This window comes from Cricetulus griseus, chromosome 6 (genome assembly GCF_003668045.3).
Source record: "Cricetulus griseus strain 17A/GY chromosome 6, alternate assembly CriGri-PICRH-1.0, whole genome shotgun sequence".
In the NCBI taxonomy this organism is placed as follows: Eukaryota; Metazoa; Chordata; class Mammalia; order Rodentia; family Cricetidae; genus Cricetulus; species Cricetulus griseus.
This window is the reverse complement of record NC_048599.1, coordinates 22443096-22469586: the sequence shown is the minus strand read 5'-3', so window position 1 is coordinate 22469586 and position 26491 is coordinate 22443096. Positions and strand designations below refer to the sequence as shown.

Genomic DNA, 26491 nt, shown 5'->3' with positions numbered 1-26491 from the left:
CCATCATTGTTCAAGGGTCAACTACAGATAAAGTGGGCTCTCAGAGCCTTAGTGAAGCTCACACAGGCCCTTATTGAATGTGAGAGCAAACACTAATAGTTGCTTAGACCTGCCTTTGAACCCTGTCTGACTGCTTTCATGAGGAATTTATTATCACCATCCAGCTGCAGTTTCTCGTCTGGTAAACAGGCCCAAGAATACTGTGAAGATTAAACAAGAATACCCAGGAAGCATGGTTACTGTGATAGACTAATGGCTTCTTATTGAGGACAGAGACTGGGATAACCCTCTGCTAATAGCAGGATAGCCGATGACTCAACTTACCCCTGTAATCTTGTCTTGACCGTTTGGCTGGGTCTCACCCAAATACTTGTATAGATTACGGCATTCGATGTTCCTTAAAATATTTCTTGCCTCAGACAAATTTGGATCAGTAGAGTATAAAATTTCCAGGAAAATGTTATCTGTCAATATGATGAAATTCACTCACATTAAAACGGCAGTAGGATTTAAAGACACTCCACTGTGGTCCTGAAATAGTCTTAACCAGGCACAGCATTATCATTGTGTGAATAAAAAACAAAGATGCCAATAAGAGGAAAAGAAAGCAAGTGCAGAAGTGGGAAACCCTCCCCTGTGTGAGATGAACTAAGAGTGCACTAGAACCGATAGCTTGACCTGGGGCAGCAGTACATAGTTACTTAGTATTGTTGGGTTTTTGTTTTTGTAAATGAGACAAGGTTTTGCTAATTAGCCCTAAATGGCCTTAAACATTTACAAACAAAATTATGTCTATGATCTACTTAAAATAGCCCAATGCTTGTCAGCAGGAGGTAGGTGGAAAAAAATCGCTGTGTGTTTATAATGGTTGAAGCTAAGTGGTGAGTACATGGAATTTTGTGAACTGACTTATTAAAAGTTTTAAGTTTTAAAATATTTTATTCTATGATGATAACAGAAGGGAAAAACTTTCTGCATTTGTCTTTTTTCAATTTTCTTTAAAAATTTTTCAATTAAAATAGCCTTCAACCAAATTCATTATTATCATTTTTTCCATAAAAGAACTCTATTTGCATACAATTTTCTTAACTTTCTTTTCTTAGTAATTTATTTATTTTATTTCATGTGCATTGGTATATTTATTTATTTATTATGTATACAGTCTTCTGCCTGCATGCCAGCAGAGGGCACCAGATCTCACTCAGGGTGGTTGTGAGCCACCATGTGGTTGCTGGGAATTGAACTCTGGACCTCTGGAAGAACAGTCAGTGCTCTTAACCTCTGAGCCATCTCTCCAGCCCCTGTGCATTGGTGTTTTGCCTGGATGTATGTCTGTGTGGAGTGTCAGGTCCCTTAGAACTGGAGTTACAGACAGTTGTGAGCTGCCATGTGGGTGCTGAACCTAGGTCCTCTGGAAGAGCAATCAGTGCTCTTAACTGATGAGCCATCTATCCAGCCCTTGCTTTCCTTTTTTTTTCTTTTTTTTTTTTCTTTTACTGTGATTTTATTGTCTTCATAACAAGAGCAGCCTAGAACTGGATCACTTGGCCCGTTCTCTTCTTATCGCCTCCCAGTTCAAAATGCTTGCCTCTCTTAATAGCCAGCATCCCCTTAGATCTGCAGTTGGGTTCAACACACTCAAGCCTCAGCACAATCTTCTTTGTAGTTTTAGCCTTTTTTCGGAAAATAGGCTTAGTCTGCCCACCATAGCCACTCTGTTTCCTGTCATAACGGCGCTTTCCCTGGGCATACAGAGAGTGCTTGGTCCTCTTGTGCTATGTCACTTTATGGGACTGGTGCTTGCCACATTTCTTGCAGAACGTCCGGCTGGTCTTAGGAACGTTCACCATGTTGGTGGGAGCGATATAGATGCAGAAAGCCTTGCTTTCCTTTTTTTGAGAGAAGATTTTACTCTGAGGGTGGTTTGAGCTCACTATATAACTCAGGTTGGTCTTACCATTCATCCTCCTGAATGTGAGCCCCTGCATCTGGCTGTGTATATATAATTTTCTGATGAAACATTATGATATCACAGTATCTACCTACCAAGAACAAGAACACCTTTTAAAACATAAACACATCAGAAATTTAAGAGAGATTTTTTATTTTTTTACTTGTCTTCATAATGTAACTTAAGGATTTTCATTACTGGCAATAGGGAAATCCAGCAAATATATGGATAAAATTAATGGTCACACACTTTTAGTCTTTTAAAATCTAGAACTAGCCAGGCGGTGGTGGCGCACGCCTTTAATCCCAGCACTTTCGAGGCAGAGGCAGGCAGATCTCTGTGAGTTTGAGGCCAGCCTAGTCTACAGAGCTAGTTCCAGTACAGCCTCCAAAAGCTACACAGAGAAACCCTGTCTCACAAAAACAAAAACAAATAAAATCTAGAACTAGAATAACCCCTCCCATCTTCCAGGATGTTGACCTTTAGAACAGATCAGGGAGCCATGACAACTACTGTTAAATCTGATCGGATGATTAAGATTTCTCTATTGTAAACTCTTTGGGACTGGACCCAGGCCTTACCCCCAACTCCTGTCTACTAGGACAGTGTGATGGGTTTGAAACTGTATGCTAACCAACAATCTTTCAGCCACTGGGGTCAGTGATGACAAGGCTTGGTTGGTTTTTTTTTTTTAGGGGGGAGGATTTTGGTATTAACTGAGTTGTATTAACTAACAATAAGTATACAAGAGGTACTGTGCCTCATTTAAGCATTTCCGACACACTACACCTACCTTAAGAATTATTATCTCGCAATTTCACACTTGCATGCACTTGCTTCTCATAATCTTCTCTATCCCCACAAGGGCAGCTGACATCTGATACGGACATGTGTGTGCCCGAGTTCTTACCCGTCAGCTTGGTGAAGGCTTCCATGTCATCAATGGCTGTAGAAATACTGAACTTCTTCCCCTTGGCCCCCAGAATCTCCATGTAGGGGTCTGCTTTGCAGAAGGCCTCTGTGATCCTAAAGATCATTTTATAAACACACAAGGTCATTCGAAGATTCGCTTTACACCTTGCTCAAAAGGACGTTTCCAGTTTAAGAAAACAAAATCTTGAGGTATGATGTTCAAAGACAGCTGTCCATTAATATCTTTGTAATGACACGAAGGTAGAGCTTTACAGACCTTATCTCATTTAGTTTTTCAATACTAAGTATATTCAGCTCCAATTTTATAGAAGCAGAAATAAGATAATTTTCCTTTAAACAAGTTCAGAAGAAGCTTTGAAACAAAGGCTCTCTGACTCTGAACTGGAAACAAAATTACTTTAGTTCTTTTTTTCTTGAGACCGGTCTCATGTAGCTCAGGCTAGCTTCAAAGATGCTACATACCTGAGAATGACCTTGAACTCTGTCTCGCCTTCCAAGTGCCATTGAAGACATCTGCTATCATATTAAGCTTTATATCTATTTTTGTTTGTTTTTTTTGCTTTTTGTGACTACAGCCCTAGCTGTCCTATGTACTCACTATGTACCAGGCTGGTCTTGAACTCACAGAGATGCACCTGCCTCTGCCTTCCTAGTCCGGGATTAAAGGGGTGCCACCATACCTGGCTACACCTAATTTCTGACTGAGGTTACGACTCTTATGGAACCAAATGTGGTGGTTTATGACTGGGATCCCAGTACCTTGGAGGCAGAAGCCAGAGAATCATGAATTTGAGGTTAATTTGGGCTATATAATGAGTTCCAGACTTATCAGGGCTATAAGTATGAGATCTTGTCTCAACAACAAAGAAAGGAAACTTCTCATGTGGAGACTGTGTGTACTTTTTGGCTATAGCTCTGACCAGATCATGGAAAAAGATGAAATTCCTATTTGCTACTAACTGTGAAAAACATTTGACAGGATAAAGGCAGAAATTAGTATAAATATTAATTTTGTTTTTAATTTACAATGTCAGCTACTAATGTTTCACTGCCTCCATGAATAACAGCTGTATGTAACTTCCTGCACGGGGATCCTGAGCCATTCTGGCAACCTCTTCATGTCTAGCGTAAGCCAGCTCCTCTTTCTCCATCTACCTGATCATCGAATCCATTTTCCTCCTCTCCCTCCTCCTAAGTTTACTCTATGCTAGCCTTCTTTTAAGGGAGTCGTTTTAGACTGCACAGCTTGAGCTGAGAACGCTAACAGGGCAAAGCATCATGCAAACTTTTATAAAGAGGTAACACTGACGTTCTTACATTATATCGATGAGGTTGCTGATTTTATGTTGGTAAGCTCTGCGGTGTAAGCAGTTGCGTGTGTGGAACATGTCATACAGATTCCCAACCTCCTGCAAGGGAACAGAAACGGTAATGCAAGGATCAGAGTATGTTAAACTTTATTAGAGGCAGGGTCTCACTATGTGGCCCTGGCTGTCCTGGAAATCATTATGTAGACCAGGCTGGTCTTGGACTCAGATATCCATCTGCCTCTGCCTCCTGAATGCTGGGATTAAAGGGCCAACATAAAAAGACTTTCCTATGGCAGAATTCTATACTACTTTTTAAGTTATATGAGTATCATTGTGGTGGAAAGAAAACGGCCCCCAAAGGGAGTGGCACTCTTAGCAGGTGTGGCCTTGTTGGAGGAAGTGCGTCACTGTGGGGGTTGGGCTTTGAGAACTCATATATGCTCAAGCCATACCCAATGTTGCAGACCACTTCTTGTTGCCTACGAGACGTAGGAGTCTCAGCACCAGGTCTGCCTGCACACCAACATGTCCCACCATGATGATAATGGACTGAACCTCCGAAATATAAATGAGCCACCACAATTAAGTACTTTGCTTTATAAGAGTTGCCGTGGTCATGGAGTCTCTTCACAGCAACAGAAACCCTAAGGCATCATCTAATAAGGACCTAAAGGGGTTGAAATTCCAGTTTTCTTACTTATTTAGCTCGTCTCTTCTACACACCTCACTTTGCTCACTAGTTAACAGTAAAGTATGGCTTGCCCCACCAAAAATCACATCAAAGTTCAGTCTCCAAAGTAAAGGTGGTGAGAGAGGGAGGACCTTCAAGAGGTGATTAAGTTATCAGGGCTCCGATCCCATGAGATGACCAGATTAGTTTGTGGGAAGAACAGGCTGATAGAAAGCCAGCCTGGCACTGCCCCTCCCTCTCTTTAGCACCTTCCTTGTTTGCACTTCTGGCTTTCACCATGCACGGGGCAGTGTGTCATCCATACCAGAAGCAGAACAGATGCTATTACCATGTTCCTCTACAACTACAAACTGGATAAACCTCTTTCCATTATGAATTACACAGGCTCAGGTATTCTGTTATAGTAACAGAACACGGACTGAAATATTAATAGTACTATACCATAGGGTGATAAAGATTGAGTTGATCTACAAAAAGCACTTAAAGCCTACCCAGTATAAGACTCAAAAAAGGTTGCGTTTAATTTTATTATTGTTGTTATTATTTAACAATGTAATAGAGTGAAAAAAAAGTCTCACGGCACTTAACAAATAATAAGCATTAAGAAGGGTTTGAAGGATTAGAGAGACGGCTTAGCAGTTAAGAGTCTGTGCTACTCTTGCAGAGGGCCTGAGTCTGGCTCCTAGCACCCATGTTGCGTACACCAAGCCACCTGTAATTCTAGCTCCAGGGATATGATACTTTCTTCTGGCATCTGGGGAAACCTGCACCCATGTGCACATACCCACACACAGACACATATACACGTGATTAAAATAATAATAAATCTTTCTTAAACGACGAGTTTGTGGGGCTATAGAGAAGTTACCAGTTAAAAGAATGCTTGCTGCACAACCATGAGAACCTGAGTTTGGATCCCAGCATCTACATAATAAGCTGGTGTGGTCTTTTGTGCACCTGTGGTGATATTTTGTTTATGATCTAACAAATAAAGCTTACGTGAAGATCAGCGTGCAGAGATAGCCACACTAGTCAGCCATATAGGCCGGGCAGTGGTGGTACACCTTTAATCCCAGCAGTCACACTAGTTAGCCATAGAAGCTGGGAGATGGTGGTGCATGCCTTTAATCCCAGCACAAGAGAGGAGTATAAGGCAGGAGACAGTTCAGTGTATTCAGTCTGTAGTCGTACTGAGGACAGGATCGCCCCAGCCTTGGTAGAGGTTAGAACTCTCTAGTGCTTTACTTTTTTGATCTTCAGCTTGAAACCCAACATCTTTCCGGGTTTTTATTATTTGTGCTGTATCCCAGTGCTGGGGAAGACAGTAACAGGAGAATGGCTAATAAAAAACATGAGCACAAGGTGTAGGGAGTGACGTAAAGGGATAAAGCAGACAGTGACAGAGGAGGGCAGCCTCTGCATTCACACAGGTGTGTACAGCAAGCACAAACACATAGCCCCCCCCCCACACACACAAACAATCTAAAAAAAAAAAAATCAAAAGAGAGAAGAGAAAGGAGGGAGGAAATGAAAGAAAAGAAAGATGGTTTCTGGATCTTTCCAAATGGCTGAATGATTATTTCTAGACGTCAGACCAGGAGCTGCACTCTTATTTCTGAGGATGTAACTTACCTTTTCTCTGGTACAAATGTGCTTCATCTTGCAGCCACAAGATTCTTCCACCTCACAGACACGGACAAACTTAACATAGCGCTTGTAATCAAAATTGTTTTGGATTCCAAGATGGTGACAGTCCCTAGAAGTTCCAAAGCAGAGATACGACACATTTCAACAAGGAAACTGTGCCTTAAAATACAAGCACTACATTTCTTTTCTTTCTTTTTAATTCTGAACCAGGCTTTGGCTGTAGCAGTTTGCAGAAGGCTGGCCGGGGACTGAAGACTAGACTGAAGGACACAAAGAGGTAGAACTAGCTAAGTGAGTCAGTGGGAAGAACATGAGGGGAGCTGACACAGAATAAAAAACTGGAGAGCCATCACCAGAAAATGGGAATTTTTTCCCACTTCAAAATGAGACTCTCATCTACCATGACTCAGCTTGAGAGCTAACCAGAGCCCAACAGGAAACCCAGGACAGTAAGTGGTTGTGATGCAGGATGAGGGGGCAGGAAGGAACCCAGTACACTCAGGGAGAAGGGAAGGCTGTTTCACCTTTTCCATGGTGGCCACAAAGCTAGTGTTTCAGCCACCATGGGACTGTAGTGCCAACTTCTGATTAGCCAGGTGGGTCCTAATGCTACATTTGTACAAAGATTTTAGCAATGTTTCCGAAAACATTCAGTGCATACCTGGCAAAATAATCCCATTTGTCCACATCAATGCCATTTCTTTTGTTAGACACTATCTCATAAAGGAAGCTCTTCTCGGCAGGGCGTCCTTTATATGGCCACTGGAAAACAAGAGAATCTCATGGAGGTTTTAGATAGACACAGACCTATTTATAAGCAAAACAAGCCGTATCGATCTGCAAATTACAAACAATACACTGAGTTAGAATGCTAATCTTTCTTTCTCCTTCTCACTTCTAAAGTAGGAAGGAAAAAGAAATGCTGAAGTAGCCGTGGTGGGGGTGCACGCCTTTAATCCCAGCACATGGGAGGCAGAGGCAGGCAGATCACTGTGAGTTCGAGACCAGCCGGGTCTAAAAGAGCTAGTTCCAGGACAGCTTCCAAAGCCACAGAGAAACCCTGCCGAAGAAGAAGAAGAAGAAGAAGAAGAAGAAGAAGAAGAAGAAAAAAGAAGAAGAAGAAGAAGAAGAAGAAGAAGAAGAAGAAGAAGAAGAAGAAGAAGAAGAAGAAGAAATGCTGAAGTATATGGTATCCTATTAATACCAAGTTTTCCAGCTGGTGATGTTCTGGGATACAGCCCATGTACGTACAAGGGCCCGGGCCAGCACCACAAAAATAAATGAATAAAAAACAAGTCTATAAAGGGCTGGTGGGATGACTTAGCGAGTAAAGGCTTTTGCTGCCACCAGACCACCTGAGTCCTATCCCAGGACCCACATGGTGGAAGGAGAGAACTGCCTCCTGCAAGCTGTCTTGTGACTTCCACATGTACATGGTGGTCCACAGGCAGACGTGTGTGTGTGTGTGTGTGTGTGTGTGTGTGTGTGTGTAAAATAAATGAATAAAAATGTAACTTAAAAATTTTACAAGTATATAAGTGGCAAAACATTAAACCTTCCAGTGCCACTGAAAGGATACTACTAATAAATTTCCTAAAACCAACAATATTTTAATTTTCTTGATTTTTAAAAGCTTCTAAAAATTACAAGATTTAATTACAAACTAGTAAAAAATGTTCCTTAAATGGTAAAGCTTGAATCCACGTATTAAAATAATAATGTCACTGGGTATGGTAACATACCTGTAACCTCAGCACTTGGGAGGCTGAGGCAGGAGGACTGTGACTCCAAAATCAGCATGGGCTACAGAGCAAGACTCCCCTCACTAGGGGAAAACAAAAACAAACTCTCCCTCTGTGTACATATATGTATGCATGTACATGCTACTATATTTCTCTCCTTTTTGTTGTTGTTTTTTGAGACATGGTTTCTTTGTGTAGCCCTGGCTATCCTGGAAAACTCACTATGTAGAACACACTGGCCTCAAACTCAGAGATCTGCCTGCCTTTGCCCCCAAGTGCTAGGATTAAGGGCATGTACCACCACATCCAGCTTTTTTTCTTTTTTTTTTTTGACAGAATCTCAGGTAACCTAGACCCATCTTGAATTCACTCTTTGGGAGAGGACAACTTAACCTCTGTTACTCCTGTTTCCACCTCTCTAGGAACAGACTTCAACAACCATGTACCACCATACCTGTGTTACATATTACTATGCTTTAAAATAGTACTACACAGCTACTCTAAATACAAACCAAAACTACAAAAGTATTTTTGAAGCTAAATTTTTGTTTAGAAATGAGATAGTTGCTCCTCAACCTACCTCGTGTTTGTGGGTGTGTATGCATATGCATGTGTTTGTGTGTACATGTGTGTGTATACATACACATAGTAACCAGAGGTCAATGTTGAATGTCATCTTCTGCCTCTCAGTGCTGAAATTACAAGTCTGTGTCTGGCCATGCTTGTTTGTTTGTTTTAGAGAGGGTTCTGTGTAACAGTCTTGGCTGTCCTGGAACTTGCTTTGTACTCCAGGTTGGTCTCGAACTTACTGAAGATCCACCTGCCTCTGCCTCCCAAGTGCTGGGATTAAAGGCGTGCACCACCACTGCCAGGAGCTTTTTTTTTTTTTTTTTATTGTTGTTGTACACTATAAATATGCATTACTCTCATTGCTAAATAAAGAGGTGATTGGCCTATAGCTGGACAGGAAGAGACTGGGCAGGAGAGCCAGATTAGGAGGATGCTGGGAAGAAGGGCGGAGTCTAAGGATCATAAGAGAAATAGAATGAACTTGCCATGCTGAAAGAAGGTACCACCACGTGGCATAGATAAGAAATATGGGTTAATTTAAGTTGTAAGAGCTACTTAGTAGGGCTGGAGAGCTGGTTCAGAGGTTCAGAGCACTGGCTGCTCTTCCAGATGTCTGGAGTTCAATTCCCAGCAACCACATGGTGGCTCACAACTATCTATAATGAGATCTGGTGCTCTCTTCTGGCCTGCAGGCATACATGTAGGCAGAACACTGTACACATGATAAATAAATAAATCTTAAAAAAAAAAGAGCTAGTTAGTAACCATCATAAGCTATTGACCAAGCATTTTTAATCAATAATAAGTCTCCATGTTGTGAACTGGGATCTGGCTGTCAGGAAAGAAAAGTCTACCTACAGTTGTGCTGTTTTGTTTATTTGAGAAAGGGTCCCACTATAAAGGGCTGGCTGGCCTGAACTCTATGGAGAGCAGGTTGGCCTCTACCCCTTAAGTGCTGGAATTAAAGGTGTGTGTTACTCAGCTTGGGTTTTTACATGGGTGCTAGGGATCTGAACTCATATCCTCATACTTGATGATAGCAAGTACTCTTACTGAGACATCTCTCCAGCCCAGCACGTATACTTTTACATTTGATCCTCTTGCTTCTGTTGTACTGATGTTACAGACATAAACTATTATTTGGGGGAAATAATGTCTAAAGAACTCAAGATGGGGAAAAATACATACTTTTTTGTTTTTGCATTAGAAAGCAGATGTATATGTTATATTTTGATGTTTAGTACCCCTATAATAGCCAAATATGTAGCTCTGAAAGAATCAAGAATAGACTAGATGGAAAGTCCCAGCTGGCTCTAATATAACATGAATTAAAAACTTACTGAGCAGTCCTTGATTGGAGTTGAAGTTGGTCCCTCAATTTGTTCCTTAATGAAGACAATATCTTCTTCAGGGTTGAGCCCATAGTTTTTCATGATAGGTCCGAGTTCATTAGAATTAACCAGATGTTCAAACATCTTAGCTGATCCCTGTTCATGCTGTGAAAAGTCAATATAACACAGCCTGTTACAGATTCCCTAATTGAACAGATTATTATGGATTCTAGGTAATTCTCAGATCAAGTCCCACTGAGTGTTAATTACCAAGTTCCCAACTACAATGTCACAGCTTTTAAATTAGTCAATTTTTGTTAACATCTCATTTGTCTACAAAACATTTTCAGTTGGTTGGTTGGTTTGTTTTTGAGACAGAGTCTTATTATATAGCTCTGGTTGGCCAGGAACTTGCTATGGAGACCAGGCTGGCCTTACACTCATAGAGATCCTCCTGTCTCTGCTTCCTGAGTGCTGGGATTAAAGGCATGCCCCACCATGCCCAGTCACAAGAAAACTTTTTTTTTTTTTTTTGATTTTTCGAGACAGGGTTTCTCTGTTGCTTTGGAGGCTGTCCTGGAAACAAGCTCTTGTAGACCAGGCTGGTCTCAAACTTACAGAGATCTGCCTGCCTCTGCCTCCCGCATGCTGGTATTAAAGGTGTGCACCACCACTGCCTGGCCACACAAAATAACTTATTAGTTTATTTTTTCCTTTTTTCTTTTATTAGTTTTTAAAATGAGCATACAAAGGGATGAGTTTCACAGCAGCATTTTCATATATACTTCATGTTATTTATCCCCTTCTCCTAGTCTACAAAATTTTCATAAACCATGTTTATTATTTCATAAATAAATATAATAAAAATATTTTATGAAATATAACCATTTATATTACCAAAAAGAATATTACCAAATCATATAGGTAGAATGAATATCACTCTAAAATCTAGGTGGGTTTTTTTTTTCCATTCTCAGAAGAACATTTGAAGTTAAAAGCTGTTGGTTGGTATTTCCACCTTGTGGTGGACAAGGATACTGGCAACATTGCCAGTAAAATCAAGTGACTTCCAGCTCTGGTGTTAAGATCTGAATTAAATTCTCAAATCTGGTTGTCATGTCTCTGCTCACTCTTTCACTATCACTATAAAGAGCATATGACCCCCAGAGACATCAGCCCTATAGAAAGCACATCTTATTGAAACCGATTCAAAATGAAAACAAACCTGAAATGATCCTAGAATCGTTATGAATGGACTCAAGATATACTAATTACAAACAGAATAAATGGTAACTTTGCTATCTTGATTATTCATTGTTTGTTTTGAGTAAAGGTCTCATTATATAACCCACGTTGACATGAATTCACTATATAGCCTAGACTGGCCTGGAACTTGCCATTCATTGTGTTCTTGTGGCCTGTGGAGTAATTACAGTAGAATGCTGTTTCACACTGCACGAATTCACATAAACAACCACTATCCTAAGTACAAAAGACTTTAATAGAATAGTTAATAATTAAGAAAATGTGAAACATGGGGCTAGAGAAATGGCTCAGTGGTTAAGAAAACATGCTGTCCAAGCAGAGGACCTGGGTTTGGTTCTCAGCACCAACATAGTGGCTCACAACCATCTATTAACTCCAGCTCCAAGGAATCCAGTGCCCTCTTCTCACCTCAGTGGGTACCAGGAATGCATGGGATGCACATATATATGCTACAGGCAACAAACACGTACAAAATAAAAATAAATAATTTTTTAAAACCTGTGAAATAGGATCTAGGCAGATTCATCATATATGGGAATTTTTAAAATGTTGGTAATCTAGATCTGTGAGAAAAGGGTTAACTGTTACTCAATAAACAGTTATCCACTAGGCTGATGCTATCATTTAGGGGTAGAATGCTTGCTTAGCATGCTTGACAATCTTAGTTCAACTCCCAAAACTGCAGAGAAATAAAACAAGCATCTCTACAAATAAGGGAAAGATATTATATTTGTATTATTTGTATATAAGAATTAATTCCATATGAGCTAAAGTATTAAATGAAAAAGGCAAATATATTTTTTAAAGGCCTGGGATATAGCTTAGTGGTATAGTATTTACCTAGTATGTGTAAGTGCACACACACACAGTACACACAGAGAGCACATACACCATACACATGCAGAGTGCACACATAAACAGCACCTATAGAGACACACACAGCACACACTCAACACACATAGAAACACACACATAGCATACACATACAATCCCCACACACTCACATACAGCACACACACATACACTAAGCACACAGACACAGACCCACACACAGACCCACACACAGACCCACACACAGACACACACACACACACACACACACACACACACACACACACACACACACACACACACACACACGGAGATCCTAGGTCCTATTAGATCAATCCTGCTGGAGATAAAAACAACAACAACAACAACAACAAAAACTACACTCTGGACAACTAACTTACTTCCTGATTGTATTGGACACTAGCCAAGAGCAAGCAGATGTTAAAAGAAAGTCAACAGTAGGATGCGAGGGCAGAGTACTAACTTCCAATTTTATGGCATTCAGAGAGCAGGCCCCACAGCACTAAAACTGATGGGAAACTATGCATTTTACTGACTTAAAGGAGACTAGAAAATGTCTTTCTCAAAAGACACCAGTAAAAACAGAAGTGGCAAATCAAACACTAACAGAAAATATTGCTAATACATATAAACAATATCTGTATATATAAATTCTTACAAATAAATACTAAGTGGGCAAACAATAAAAGTTCTTTTGTATGTGTGTGCCTGTGGAGACAAGATGACAACCTCAGCTATCATTCCTCAGGTGCTGTCCACTTCAAGTTTTTGGTATAGGGTCTCCTATTGGTCTCGAACTCTCCAAGCAGGCCAGGCTGACTGGGCAGCAAGTCCCAGGAAGCTGCCTGGCTCTTCCTCCCTACCATCAGGATTACACACACTCCACACTTGCCCCCCCACCCACTTTTTTAAACAAAGGCATTGGGGATCAAACTCAGGTGTGCAGCACCTTACAAACTGAGCTATCTCCCAGGGTCAAAATCCGACTCCCTGCCTTACCTTATTGGAGAGTTGGGATCAAACCTAAAGACTCAGCTACTTGGCAAGTGATCTCCCACTAAGCAGTTCCTAGTCCACTAATCAACTTTTTAAATGAGTGAAACATTAGAACAGTAGGCCTGGTATTGGTGGAGCACACCTTTAATCCCAGCACTCGGGAGGCAGAGGCAGGTAGATCTCTGTGGGTTTGAGGCCAGCCTGGTCTCCTGAGTGAGTTCCAGGACAGGCTCCAAAGCAATACAGAGAAACCCTGTCTCAAAAAAACCAAGAAACCAAACTTTACAACAGTGGTTCTTAACCTGTGAGTCATGACCTTTTGGGGGTCAAAGGACCCTTTCATGGGGGTCCCCTAAGACCATTGGAAAACATAGATATTTGCATTATGATTCCTAACAGTAGTAAAATTACAGTTATAATTTTATGGTTGGGGGCCATCACAACCCGAGGAACTGTATTAAAGGGATGCAGCATTAGGAAGATTGGGAACTGTAGTGTCATCTTGTCTGTCAGTAGACTTGGGGTGACCACACCTTGGGGCATGGCTTCAGGTGTGGCCACCACCCCAAGTCCACTAGCAGAACAAGATGCCACTATAAAAAACCACTGCATTAGAGGAACTCTTCACACATATGCACAGGCATGCACTCATGCTCAAACACACACACACACACACACACACACACACACACACACACACACCCCAAAACCACAAAGTGCAAAAACAGGAAATCATACTTGTGACAGGTTATAGAATGCTAATGAAACTGAGACACCATTTCACAATCAGGTGAGACAATCTGAAAGGTCAAGTGTTGGGACTGGGGTGTAACATGATGACAGGTTGTCTGCTCAGCATGGAAAAGGCTCTGGTCTATCTTCAGCAGTATACACAGATAAAAAATGAAAGTTAATTTATTTAATTACAGATGATATGGTGAGGTTGTAGACTGGCATCGGAAATTTCACACACTGCTGGTGAGAGTGTAAAATTGAACAAACACACTGGAAAACCTGTAGGTTTTTATAATTTTAAATGAACACCAGCCATATAATGTCATAATTTTACTGTAAGGTATTCATTTAGGAGACATGAGAGCATATTTCCACAAAACTGTTGTAGAACAATACACATAGCAACCTTAGATGTAGTGGTCCAAATCCAAAACAACCTCAAGCTCATCAAAAGGAGAAAGGACAAAGTATGGTTCATACACTAGGTACAGCCTTAGCAGTAAAAAGCCATCAGCTACATCCAACACTCAAGGATGAAGAAGTGTTCACTTGTGATTGTACTGATAGCACTGGGATCAAACCTAAAGACTCAGCTACTTGGCAAGTGATCTCCCACTAAGCAGCCTCCTAGCCCACCATCAACTGCTCAAATGGGTAAAACATTAAGAGGAAGTCTACACACAGACACACACAGGATACAAAACCACATGGCGCAAACAACAGGAAATCAGATTAGAGAATACAAATGAAACTGAGATACCAAGTCTAAGAAAAGACAGACTAATCTGTGTTCATGAAAATCACAAGTGATGGGGGAAGAACTGATTTTAAAAGACTTGAAGGAGGGGCCGGGCTGTGGCAGTGGTACAAACTTAGTGTGTGCAGTGCTGCGGGTTGATCCTCAGTACCACAGAAAAAAAGGCAAGGCATCAGGGAATTTTCCAAAACATGAAATGTTCTACATTCTGACTTCATGTGTACAATTGTCAAACTCACGTTGGCTTTGTACAGTTTAAGTCAGGAGTGATAGTACATGACTTTAATCCTAGATCTAGGGAAATAGAAGCAGGCAATCTCCCAGTTTCAAGGCCAGCTTGCTCCACATAATGAGACCCTGTCTCAAAATGAAAACAAAACAACAAAAATCTGCATAATTTATTGGATGTAAATTATATTTTACAAAAAGGGCAGGTACATGTTGTTTGGTTAACTATTATCTCTTCCAGTCAAGGGGTGTCTCTTGTTCAAATCTAACCTTTATCAATTTTATGGTATCTGTAGCTTTTCTTCTGTGGAAACAAAAGTAAAACCCTTTCCCCAATGTAACACATGTCCTGGTTTCCATTCTGAGGTCAGCTCATCTTTAAAGAATACGGGCTGATTTAATTCCATAGTTTTTCTATTAGCCAATGTCTCTCTACAGCTGTTATTCTTTTCTCATTAGCATTCAGAAAATTCAAAGTTAATAAAGCATTATGCAATCAAAAAAGGGAGGGGCAGGCAGAGAAAACATGGTTTGACATATAAGAAGCTTTCAGCTTACATTAGTGTGCTTTTCTTCTCCAGTTGCTAGAAATACAGTGTGGAAGAAACTGGAAGGTCAACTTCATTTCTCAAAAACTGATTCAAAATGCACAGCTTCATTACTGGCAAATGAGTAATTTGCAGGACAGTGTTCGAAGTCATTTGTAGTGACATTTATAATTTATTAAAGCTTAACCTTGGAAATCTACGGGACCTCCTGTAATAGTTCAGTACTTATCCCTAGCATAGGTGTGGACTTTGGGAGCCCATTCCATATAGAGGAATACTCTCTGAGCCAAGACACACGGGGGTGGGCCTAGGCCCTATCCCAAAGGATACAATAGACTCTGATGACACCCTATGGAAGGCCTCACCATCCAGGGGGAGCAGGTAGGGTTTCAGTTGGGGGGGGGGGGTAGGGGAGGATGGGTGAGAGAAGGGAACTGGGATTGTCATGTAAAACAATCCTGTTTCTAATTCAAATAAAAAAGTTGAAAAAAATTTATTAAAGTTTGCCTGAGGATTCAGAAAGCAAAGTCAGTCACAAGCCATAGAAGCCAGGCACACACCTTTTGGTGTGCCTTTGTCTCAACTGCTGACAGTATGCTGTCTAAAGTGAACAAACAGGACACAAAAGAGAGTGACTGCAAAACCTTGCTAAGTTAAGGTGGGACAGTCCTTCAAAACTGTACTTCACAGAAAAGTCTGTCAGAAATGCTAGGCCTGTAAGCCAAAGATGGATTCCTCAACGTTGCAGCGGAACCTTGGATAACTGTCCAGGCAGCCAGCCGCTTTTTCCATTTCTCATAATTTTTGGAAGTGGCTTGCTTGCACTTGCTGCTTACTCAGTTAATATTTCCTTCTTGGGTCTCTGAGGGAGTTGAAGACTAGATAGTATAGTTATAGTTTTCATCATTTACCAGACTCAGAAAAGAAACTTACTAAAGATGTATAAAGTGTAAAAGGTTGAGAGACATTAAAAGATAATTTGATAATGCAAATTAGAATGGGAAGTAAATTAGGTAGAAGACTTTGGACTCACCAAGATAGGATAGATTATGAAGTATTTTCTCTGACTTTGTAAAATACAAATGGACAAAATATTTTCTCTGAATTTGTCAAATGCAAAAGGACTAGACACTGTTGATGAAATTGTTGCCTGTATATACTGCATATACATACTGTATTTACTATATATAGTTTTTCTTATGTTAGCTATAGCTTTCTTCTTGTATTAGACAAAAAAGGGGAATTGTAGTAATATATTATTTATGATTTATTAAAGTTTGTCTCAAGATTCAGAAATCTAAGTCAGCCATAAGCCATAGAAGCCAGGCACACACCTTTAATTCCAGCAGCCAGAAGCTAGGAGGAGGTAGTACACACCTTTAATTGTAGGACTCAGAATTAAGAGGTAAACAGATGTCTCTGAATTCAAGACCACCCAGGGATACTCGAGATTAAATCAGTCTAAAAGAGTAACAGAGCTCATGCCTATAATCCCAGCATTAGGGAGGTATATAAGATAGGAGGAAGGACTCAGTATCAGGCATTCATTCTCTAGCCACATTGCAGATAGAGGCATTCATTCTCCAGACACAATGAGGTCAGGAAGACATTTAGTCTCAGGATTCTTCAGCCACACTAAGGAGAGGCAGCAGGATCAGCCTGTTCAGCCCGAGGTAGTGGTAAGAGCTAGTGGACCACTACTTTGCTTTGTTGATCTTCATCTTAAAGTTTGAACCCCAATATCTGTCTCTGGGTCATTTATTTTTCCTGTTACAGTCACTCTCAACTACACAGGAAAACTCTGTATTAAAAACACAAGTCCATTTACTAAAAATGGTGATACTTAACTTCATGGCTAGACACTGAAGTTGGACTTTAAAAACAAACTGTACAGTATTGCCAGAGTAGAAAGAACGCTGCACGGACAGCTGGGGAAGCTGATTTTCTAGGCCTGGCCCATCAATCCACAGCTTTGGAGAGTGAACGGGGAGGTAAGGGTCCTTTCTCCACAGACTACTGTGAGGTTCGAATGAAACAGACTTATGTGGATGGAAGCACCCTGAGCACTGTTTCAGGGAAGGATGCTAGAAAAACAGACAATTCAATTGGATAAATAGATACAATTCTATTTCTTTCTATCGACTATAGAATAGATGAATACATACCTTCCACGTTTCACCTCGGCGAGCAGATGGGATAAATCTTCCATCAAACATATGAGAAAATGGCCCATGACCTAAAAACAAAAGCAGCTTTTAAATAAGAAAAATATTTTACATTGGTTAAAAACTGAATTTTTTTTTTGTTTGTTTTTTTGAGACTGGGTTTCTCTATGGCTTTGGAGGTTGTCCTGGAACTAGCTCTTGTAGACCAGGCTAGTCTCGAACTCACAGAGATCTGTCTAACTCTGCCTCCCGAGTGCTGGGATTAAAGGCGTGTACCACCACCACCCAGCTAAAAACTGAATTCTTAAAAAATGTCTTCAGTTTATTTTGAATATCAATAGCCCGTGTTAATAATCCATACACACACACACACACACACACACACACACACACACACACACACACAGAGAAATCTGCCCTTTCAATTTTCCAAAACAACAGAATATGGTGCAAAAGCATAGTGGAAAGCTAACCCTCCTTAGCTCAGTCTTCAGTTTTGTATTAGCTATCAGGAATGCTGAGAATTTCTTGCAAAAAAACAAAAAGATTTATTGATTTAGGGCTGGGTTTGCAGCTCAGCAGGAGAGCACACACAGGTTTGAGTCCAATCACCAAAACCAAACCCAAAACGCATACAAGAACCAACTGCCTTCTAAGAAGGCACTGAGGCTACTGAAATCTCTGGGCTGACTGAAAAGCTGCAGCACTCTGCTCCTTCAGTGTCTGCCCACGGAGACACAAGCACACTCTCTCCTATAACTAAAGAGGTTGGAGCAGTCACCTTCTTTTTTTTAATGAAGAGGATGATAGTCTTATACTTAGATTTAATTGGCCTAAGGCCTTCTGTGAGTCAGGGAAGAAAAAACATTTCTTAAACCTGTTCTAGTTGTGAGAAGGGATGGACTTAACAAAGGAATTAAATGGAAAAGTAATTTTTGTCAATGAGAATGATAAACAAAAAGTCACGTTCCCATTATCCTAAAGACAGGGTAAGAAAAACTCACTGGGAGAAATCCCTTTCAGCCCTGGGCAGCAGCATGCTTGTAATCTCAGCACTCAGGAGGCAGAAACAGGAATATTGTCTAGAGTTTGAGGCTAGCCGGGGCTATATACAGTGAGTTCTAGGACAGGTTGGGTTACAGAGTAAGAACTCTTGCCTCATAAGTAAATAAACAAACAATAAAGAAATAATGAATAATGCCTTTCATGTGACATAGCAAAGATGCTTAGTAAGGAAAATTCACAAATAATAACGTTTGTCCTTATCAATAATATTAGGAACAATGGTGCACTGGGATTAACGAAAAATTAAAATACTTCCACATCTTCCTTGGTTAGACTGAGTTTTGAATGTGAAACAGAGGTGAGACAATAGAATCTTACACGAAGTGATGGCTTTGTGTGAGCTTACCAAGGTCATGGCAGAGTCCGGCAATCTGAACACAGAGCATATCTCGCTCACTGATCTTTAGCTCTGGCTGTTTTTCTGCAAGTGTTCGAACGAGGTAGCCTGCTAGGTACCCAACCCTTCAGAGAAAAAGATCAAAAGTCACACTTTGGTTTGAAAGATGTACCTTTGGAACTTGAAACTTTGAGTTTGAGTTCTGAGAGTTGGTTCTGTGATGTTCCCACAGAGACTAGAGATACATACTTAGCAGGGCTGAGGATGTGGTTTTGTAGAACACCTGACTAGCACACAAAAAGACCCCAGGCTTAATTCCCAGCAAAGAAAACAAAAATAAAATAATAAATGGGCGTATCAAGTGCTAAATGCACTTTCAGCACTTCTCTCTGAAAGGAAGTCCTAAAAAATATATCCTTTTCTCTGCCCTCAACTCAGCTTGAGGAAGGTAGCAACTTGTTTGTGGCTTGGAAAGTTTTAGTAAGTGTTCAATATGTATTGTTTATAATTCTAGAATAAGTACATTTATTTTGACTGCTGGACCTGGACACAGTGGCACACACCTGTAACTCTGGCATTTGGGAGGCTAAGAATTAGGAGTTTGAGGCCAGCCTAAGCTGTATAATGAAACCCTAAAGGAAACAAAAGGAAGCAAGCAAGGAAAAAAAAAAAAAAAAAAAAAAAAAAAAAAAAAAAAAAAAAAAAAAAGCCTAGTTAACAAACGAAAACCATAGAGTAAATATAAAAAACCAAATACTTAATTCCCAATTATTCTCTGCCCACTTCTCCCAGCTCTACATGCACAATGGAAAAACATATAACAGAGATGACCCTCTCGGAGCTTATAAGCATTTCTCTAACTTATATGTATTTCCTGACACGATTATTTTGTTTAAAAGAGTGAATCTATACAATTAAACAGGAGCCAGGCATGATGGAGTGTGACCAGAAACTCCATTCTCTGGAGATGAGGTGGGAGGACACTGAGTTTGAGGTCAGCCTGAATTCCGCCGGGAGCCCCCCCCCATCTTAGAAGAAATGAAATGAAAAGACTAAAAAGGGAGTAAAGGACAACTAATCAAATTTATAGTTAGTTATGCCAGCAGACAACCTATTCAATTTAAGTATTTACAGACAAGTATTTAATCCAATTGACCTGTCGACAGACATTAGGTTTCAGGAGGATATGAGGTCATTTCAAAAAATACATAAAATATGTAAGAGGACTCCAAAGTCCTCTCAATTTTCTCATCAACAAAATAAAGATGTTACAATGACCATTTGAAAGAAGTACTATCTAAGAGATCAAACGAGACTGTTTCATGAGAGAGAAGGGGTAAAAACTGCATGTTCCCCAGGCCTTTCCCTTCTTACCCTAGACTGTGTTCAAAGCGATTGTGTGAAGCTCCTGGGAAAACATAGTAGCCGCCTCCCAGCTGTTTGATGTATCGAAGCCGCTGAAACTGAGGTGTGTCAATGATTCGGATAAGGAGAGGGTGGAACTCAATATGGCCATGAATAGGATCATTAAATACCTGGAAAATTATGTTTACAAAGTTGTCCTCTGACCTCCATATGCCCACACCGGCACACACATGTCCCTCCATCACACATACATAGAAACAAGAAAGACAATTTTAAAAACTACCTTTAACAGTTAATACCATAATACAGTTTCCTTCTTATATCAAAATGAACAGTGGACATTTTATATTTTAGATCATCATTTTAATAACTCAATTTCATTAACAGCTAAAATTTAAAAAATTTGATATTCTATTTATTTTTTATTTTATGAGCATTTGCCTATCTGTGTCTGTGTACCATATGGGCTTGGAGAATATTGACTTTTTTCATCCTGCTCTGTAAAGTCACTTGATGATTATAAATTACACCAAAGTTATCACCTCTAATAATACTCAGGGAATGGTACTGACGTCCTCAGGAAGAGAAGGAACCAAGAATATCAAAATTAAATCCCGTGGGCAGCCTTACTACATAAGACCAAGTTCATGCCTCCTAACTTAAGGTCCATCTAACCATCACAAACAAGTGAGAACACACACACACACATGCACACACACACACACACAATTTATTTTTGAGACAGAGTTTCTCTATATAGTCCTGGCTGTCCTGGAACTCATTCTGTAGACCAGGCTGTCCTCTAACTCAGAGATCCGCCTGTCTCTGCCTCCCAAATGCTGGAATTAAAGGGGTGTGTCCATACCACCAGGTGAGAATGCATTTTATTATTAAAGATTGTCAAAGAACTTATATAGCCTACTTTTAATCCATTTAAGTCTAAAATGTTTATATTGTCAATTTCTTAGGTGGTAATATCTGTCCATAATATATTTATTTCATCCTAAACCCATTAAAAACAAAATGGATTTAAGTTATTTTACAAAAATGAACTCGGTGAAAACTATCTTTTGGGATGGTGAGGTGGCTGGGTAGATAGAAGCATTTGGTGTGCAAGCATGGCAACCTGAGTTTAGTCCCCAGGACACATAGCACAAAGAGAAAACTGACTCCAGGAAGTTGTTCTCTGACCTCCACATGCCCACACTGGCACACATATGCCCCTCCATCCCAGATACACAGAAACAATACAGTTTTATAATCTGCTTTTAACTGTTAATACCATAATACATACACAGTCTCCTTTTAATATCAAAATGAATAGTGAACACTTTACACTTTTATATAATCATTTTAGTGGCTGTATCTCATTAATGAACAGCTAAAATTTTTAAAAAATTAAGATTATACTTATTTATTATTTTGTGAATGTTTGCCTGATTGCATGGCTGTGCACTGTGTGTGTGCAGTGCCTATGGAGGACAGAAGAAGGTATCAGATCTCCTAGAACTAGTTACAGTTGTGAGCCACCATGTGTGTTCTGAGAAACTAAGTTGAAGAGTGGCCAGTGTTGCTCCAGCTCTACAGTCCCCTTAACAACTATTTGTTTATTTACTCTGTAGGGGTGCGTGCGCACGTGTGCGTGTGGTCAGGTGTGGTGGCAAGTACCCTAACCCATTGAGCTATCTCACGTACCCTGATGAACATTTAAAGAAAACTATTCCTTTAATGTTGAACATTAAGTTATTAGAAATACTATGACAAAATTTCATATTCTCTTGCTAAATTTTAGTGAGTAAATGTGATAGTTAAGTATTTTGATTTTTTTTTTTTTTTTGAGGTAGGGTTTCTCTGTATATAGCCATTAACTGCCTTGGAACTTGCTCTGAAGATCAAGCTGGCCTCAAACTCACAGAGATCTGCTTAGCTCTGCCTCCTGAGTATCAGCACTAAAGGTGTGTGCCACCACTGCCCAACTTTTGATCACTATTTTATAACTGGCCTTATTTATTTATTTGTTTCTTTGTTTGCTTGAGACAGGGTTTCTTTGTCCTGGCAGTCCTGGAACTCACTCTGTAGACCAGGCAGTCCTCTAACTCAGAGATCCGCCTGCCTCTGCCTCCTGAGTGCTGGGATTAAAGCTATGTACCACTACCACCCAGTGGTCACTTTTATTCTTACTATGATTACTTGATATAAATGATTCCTTGCACAGTCACATGGTCTGCTTATGATTTGTAGTGGCTGTATGATATCCTAGTCTGTTATTAATGCACAAGATAATACAATCCCATTAACTGTTCAGTTACTATATATGCCAAGCAGAGTAAGAAGTCAGTCAGGAACTATTTCTGCACTCTGGGAGAAACAGTAGAATCTGTCCAGAGTACTAGGGTCAAAGCATAGAAAGAATTCCCAGCACCGCACTCACGGCAGCTTACAACCATCTGTAACTCCAGTTCCAGGGTATCCAATGCCCTTTTTTGGCCTCCACTGGCATCATGTAAGAAAGTGGTACACATACATGCAAGCAAAACAATCATACATATAAAAATAAATTAAGTAAAAACTAAACAAAAAACTTGCTGGATGTGGTGGTGCATGTCTTTAATCTCAGCACTTGGGAGCAGAGGCAGGTGGATCTCGGAGTTTGAGGTCAGCCTGGTCAACACAGCAAGTTTCTAGACACCCAGGGCTAGATAGTAAGATACTCCCTTCAAAAATAAATAAATAAATAAATAAATAAATAAATAAATAAATACTAATACATAAAAGTTATTCTAATGGCTGAAGGTTACTAGGCTTTTGTGTCAAATTAGATGATTGCCAAAAATAATATCACAGATAGAGAGATAGCTCAGTGGGTAAAGACACTGAGACCAATCCTAATGACCTGAGTTCTATCCCTTATGCCCACATGGTAGGAGAGAACTGACTCCCAAAAGTTGTCTTCTGACCACTACATGTGGGTTGTGACACTTTATACACACACACACACACACACACACACACACAGACACACACACTAAATGGTATCATAAATCAAAGTTGTAAGCTATATCTTATGATCCAGTACTACGTATATAAAGTGAATGCTGTTTATATACTCAGATTCCTTTTACCTTCATTAGCTCTACTTGAGATTGACTCAGTTCTTGGATACATGCAATCATGTTCTTCCTCTCCTCCAAGGAACTAAAATAAAATTGAAACAACATAAGTAAATATATAAGTACTTGATTAATAATAATTCCAGGAGTATTGGTAGCATATGACCAGCTCTACAGTATCTGCACCAATAAAAACAAACAATAGATTAGAAGGAAAATCAGTAATTCAAACACACTCCTAGAAATGTTAGGTCACAAGGCAAGCCCCAAAATGGGGAGCACTGCTGACAATTTCCTAGAATGGTGGGCTCAAGCCCAATTCAGGCCAGATTCTTACCAGGTAAACAGTACCTCAGCTCTGAATTCCTCAGAAACTTCATAATGTGGTTTCGTCTGTCAGGAAAGCCATCACTTCCCTTCCCTGATGCCCATGGTCAGCTGATGGGGGCAAGTGCTTCTAGTTCCCATTTGTTTGTTTGTTTGATTATTTATTTATCATTTTTGGTTTTTCGAGACAGGATTTCTCTGTGTAACAGCCCTGGCTGTCCTGGAACTCGCTCTGGCTGGCCTTGAACTCACAGAGATTCACCTGCCTCTGCCTCCCAAGTGCTGGGATTAAAGGTGTGAGCCAGGGCTGGAGAGATGGCTCAGAGGTTAAGAGCACTGACTGCTCCTCCAGAAGTTCTGAGTTCAATTCCCAGCAACCACATGGTGGCTCACAACCATCCGTTATGAGATCTGGTGCCCTCTTCTGGAGTGCAAGTATACATGGAAGCAGAATGTTGTATACATAATAAATAAATAAGATTAAAAAAAAAAAAGGTGTGAGCCACCACCTCCTGGCTACTAGTTCCCATTTAACCTGAACAGCCTACATCAGCTCAGAGCCCCCGCCCTGCTGACTGTCACATAAAGTTCACCTGCCTTCCCGCCAGGATGCTGCTCTGTACTCTCTGAGGCAGCCCAGTACTTTGTCCCACAGTAAACTGTCTTCCTACCTAGAGTGGTCTAGTTTGGCATTTTGATGCACTTGCTTAAAGAGGTTTCTGCTGAACCAAGGGGGCCCACCTGGGCTCCTATTCTTGAGCCTCTTCTCGCTTAGACTTCAGCATCTCCTCCACCTCTACTGAATGCTCACTTCCTATTTCAAATCTGTTTTTTAACCAAACTGAAGTCAACATACACTTCACAATCCTACACTGACTGGTGAATGCCAGGTATGAACTAGTATCTACGAAGGGTTTAGCTTTGTCCTTCATCTTCCACTATCTACAATGCTCCAGCTGGGGATATAATCACATGGGAACTGTATTTGAACAGCTCAGAATCTTATAATATCCTGTTTCATATTCGATTGCTCATTGGTTGACACATAATAGAAACACACCTGACTGAAATGTTAACAAAAACAGCAGCAGGTGGATACTAATATCCCTGACTGATCTACTATTTAATCAGGTTGAACAAAAAGTCTTGTTAAAAGTCTTAATAGACTTGAAGTCAGAAATACAATTGGCCTCTTTGCTGTACTGAAACAGCAATCACAAAATCTAGGGGTGGTTCTCAGGATATACAGAGATATTATTAAGCTGATTAATTAAAAAGGAATAAATTTAATATGCCTTAGAACTTAGTGTGTGTGTGGTCTCTGTAGCCTATACTGGCCTGGAACTCACAACAGTCCTCCCAAGTACTAGAGTTACAGGATGAGCCATCATCATGTGTACATTCCATATAGCAATGTTCACTTTCTGGAAAAACCTTCAAAAGTCAGCATTTAACCAAAAGTTGAAGGAATACAGAAAGTGTTCGACTGAACAGGATTCCCCATAAAATGCTAAGTCCAACACAAGAGCTTATATACAGGAAATTTATTTAGGAGTTTATATGCTGGAAACAGGAGTTGGGGAACAGGGAAAAATTAAAGAGAGAGAGAGAAAAGCATGACCACACAGCAGCAAGCTGGGCTAGTACCATGGGCTCACTGGATGATGTCATTGGTATCCTCTGACTCCCAGAACTTTCTGCAATTGCCAGTGTCCTTATCTGCCCTGTGTAACACAGTGGCAAGGAGGTACAAGTGGTTACTGATCACTTGAAATGTAGATAATCCAACAGAAGAACTAGAAATTTTTTAATTCATCTAACTGAAAGATTTTATTTCTAATTGTGTGTCTGTGTGTGTGTATGTGTTTGTGCACATGAGGATATTACTATATGTGGAGGCCAGAGAGGGCATTAGACCCAATGTGGGCACTGGGAACTGATCTGGGGTCCTCTGGAAGAACAGTAAGTGATCTTACCCTCTGAGCCACAGCTCCGGCCCTGATTTAATCAAATTTTAGGTAATTTAAACACATAACAGGTGCTAACATTACAGGCTGACGCAAGTCTAAGAGTCTCACAGACTTCATCTCAGAGGCAGAAAGCAGGGTACAAGACATATAGTGTACAGTAGTGTTCCTTATGGAATTTGTCTATCTTGTTCACCATGTGCCCCAAGTTCCCAGAGGAGTGCCTAGAACCAAATGAGGCTCCCATAAATATCTACTAAACAAGTCAATAGCATTTAGGTCTTTGAAAAGAGCTCTGAAGAAAGTCCACCAGTTCACAGGTAATAAGGTGATGAATGGAAGGCTTAGATGGCTAAAATGGGTATGAAAGAAACAAAGTAAAAGTCCCTAAGACTGAGCTCCCAAGGGCAGTTTCTAAAGGACAGCTAATGCTCTTTGCTGATGCTCATTCACAATCTATTTCAAGTAACTCAGAATAAGCCTTTGTTGTTATTCTTTAGTTACTGTTACCACAAACATTAAATAACTGTTGCCAATTCTGAAAGAAAAGCTACATTTTAAAGCACACATAAACACTGAATACTCAGCTAAGATCTTT

The 26491-nt window shown here is 40.2% G+C and overlaps 1 protein-coding gene and 1 pseudogene across 1 annotated transcript in view; both read right to left on the bottom strand.

Moving 5' to 3' along the window:
- Samhd1 (SAM and HD domain containing deoxynucleoside triphosphate triphosphohydrolase 1) overlaps positions 1-26491 on the bottom strand; it is a 44113-nt gene that overhangs the window by 12108 nt on the left and 5514 nt on the right. Inside the window, exons 3-12 of the mRNA XM_027421281.2 lie at positions 23612-23684; positions 20499-20659; positions 19134-19249; positions 17723-17793; positions 10185-10340; positions 7194-7294; positions 6518-6641; positions 4202-4293; positions 2862-2977; positions 325-464 (exon numbers count right to left, since the gene is read on the bottom strand). Of these exons, the coding sequence (XP_027277082.2) occupies positions 325-464; positions 2862-2977; positions 4202-4293; positions 6518-6641; positions 7194-7294; positions 10185-10340; positions 17723-17793; positions 19134-19249; positions 20499-20659; positions 23612-23684 (1150 nt within the window). The remainder of the gene's footprint in view (positions 1-324; positions 465-2861; positions 2978-4201; positions 4294-6517; positions 6642-7193; positions 7295-10184; positions 10341-17722; positions 17794-19133; positions 19250-20498; positions 20660-23611; positions 23685-26491) is intronic.
- LOC107977750 lies at positions 1411-2855 on the bottom strand (annotated as a pseudogene).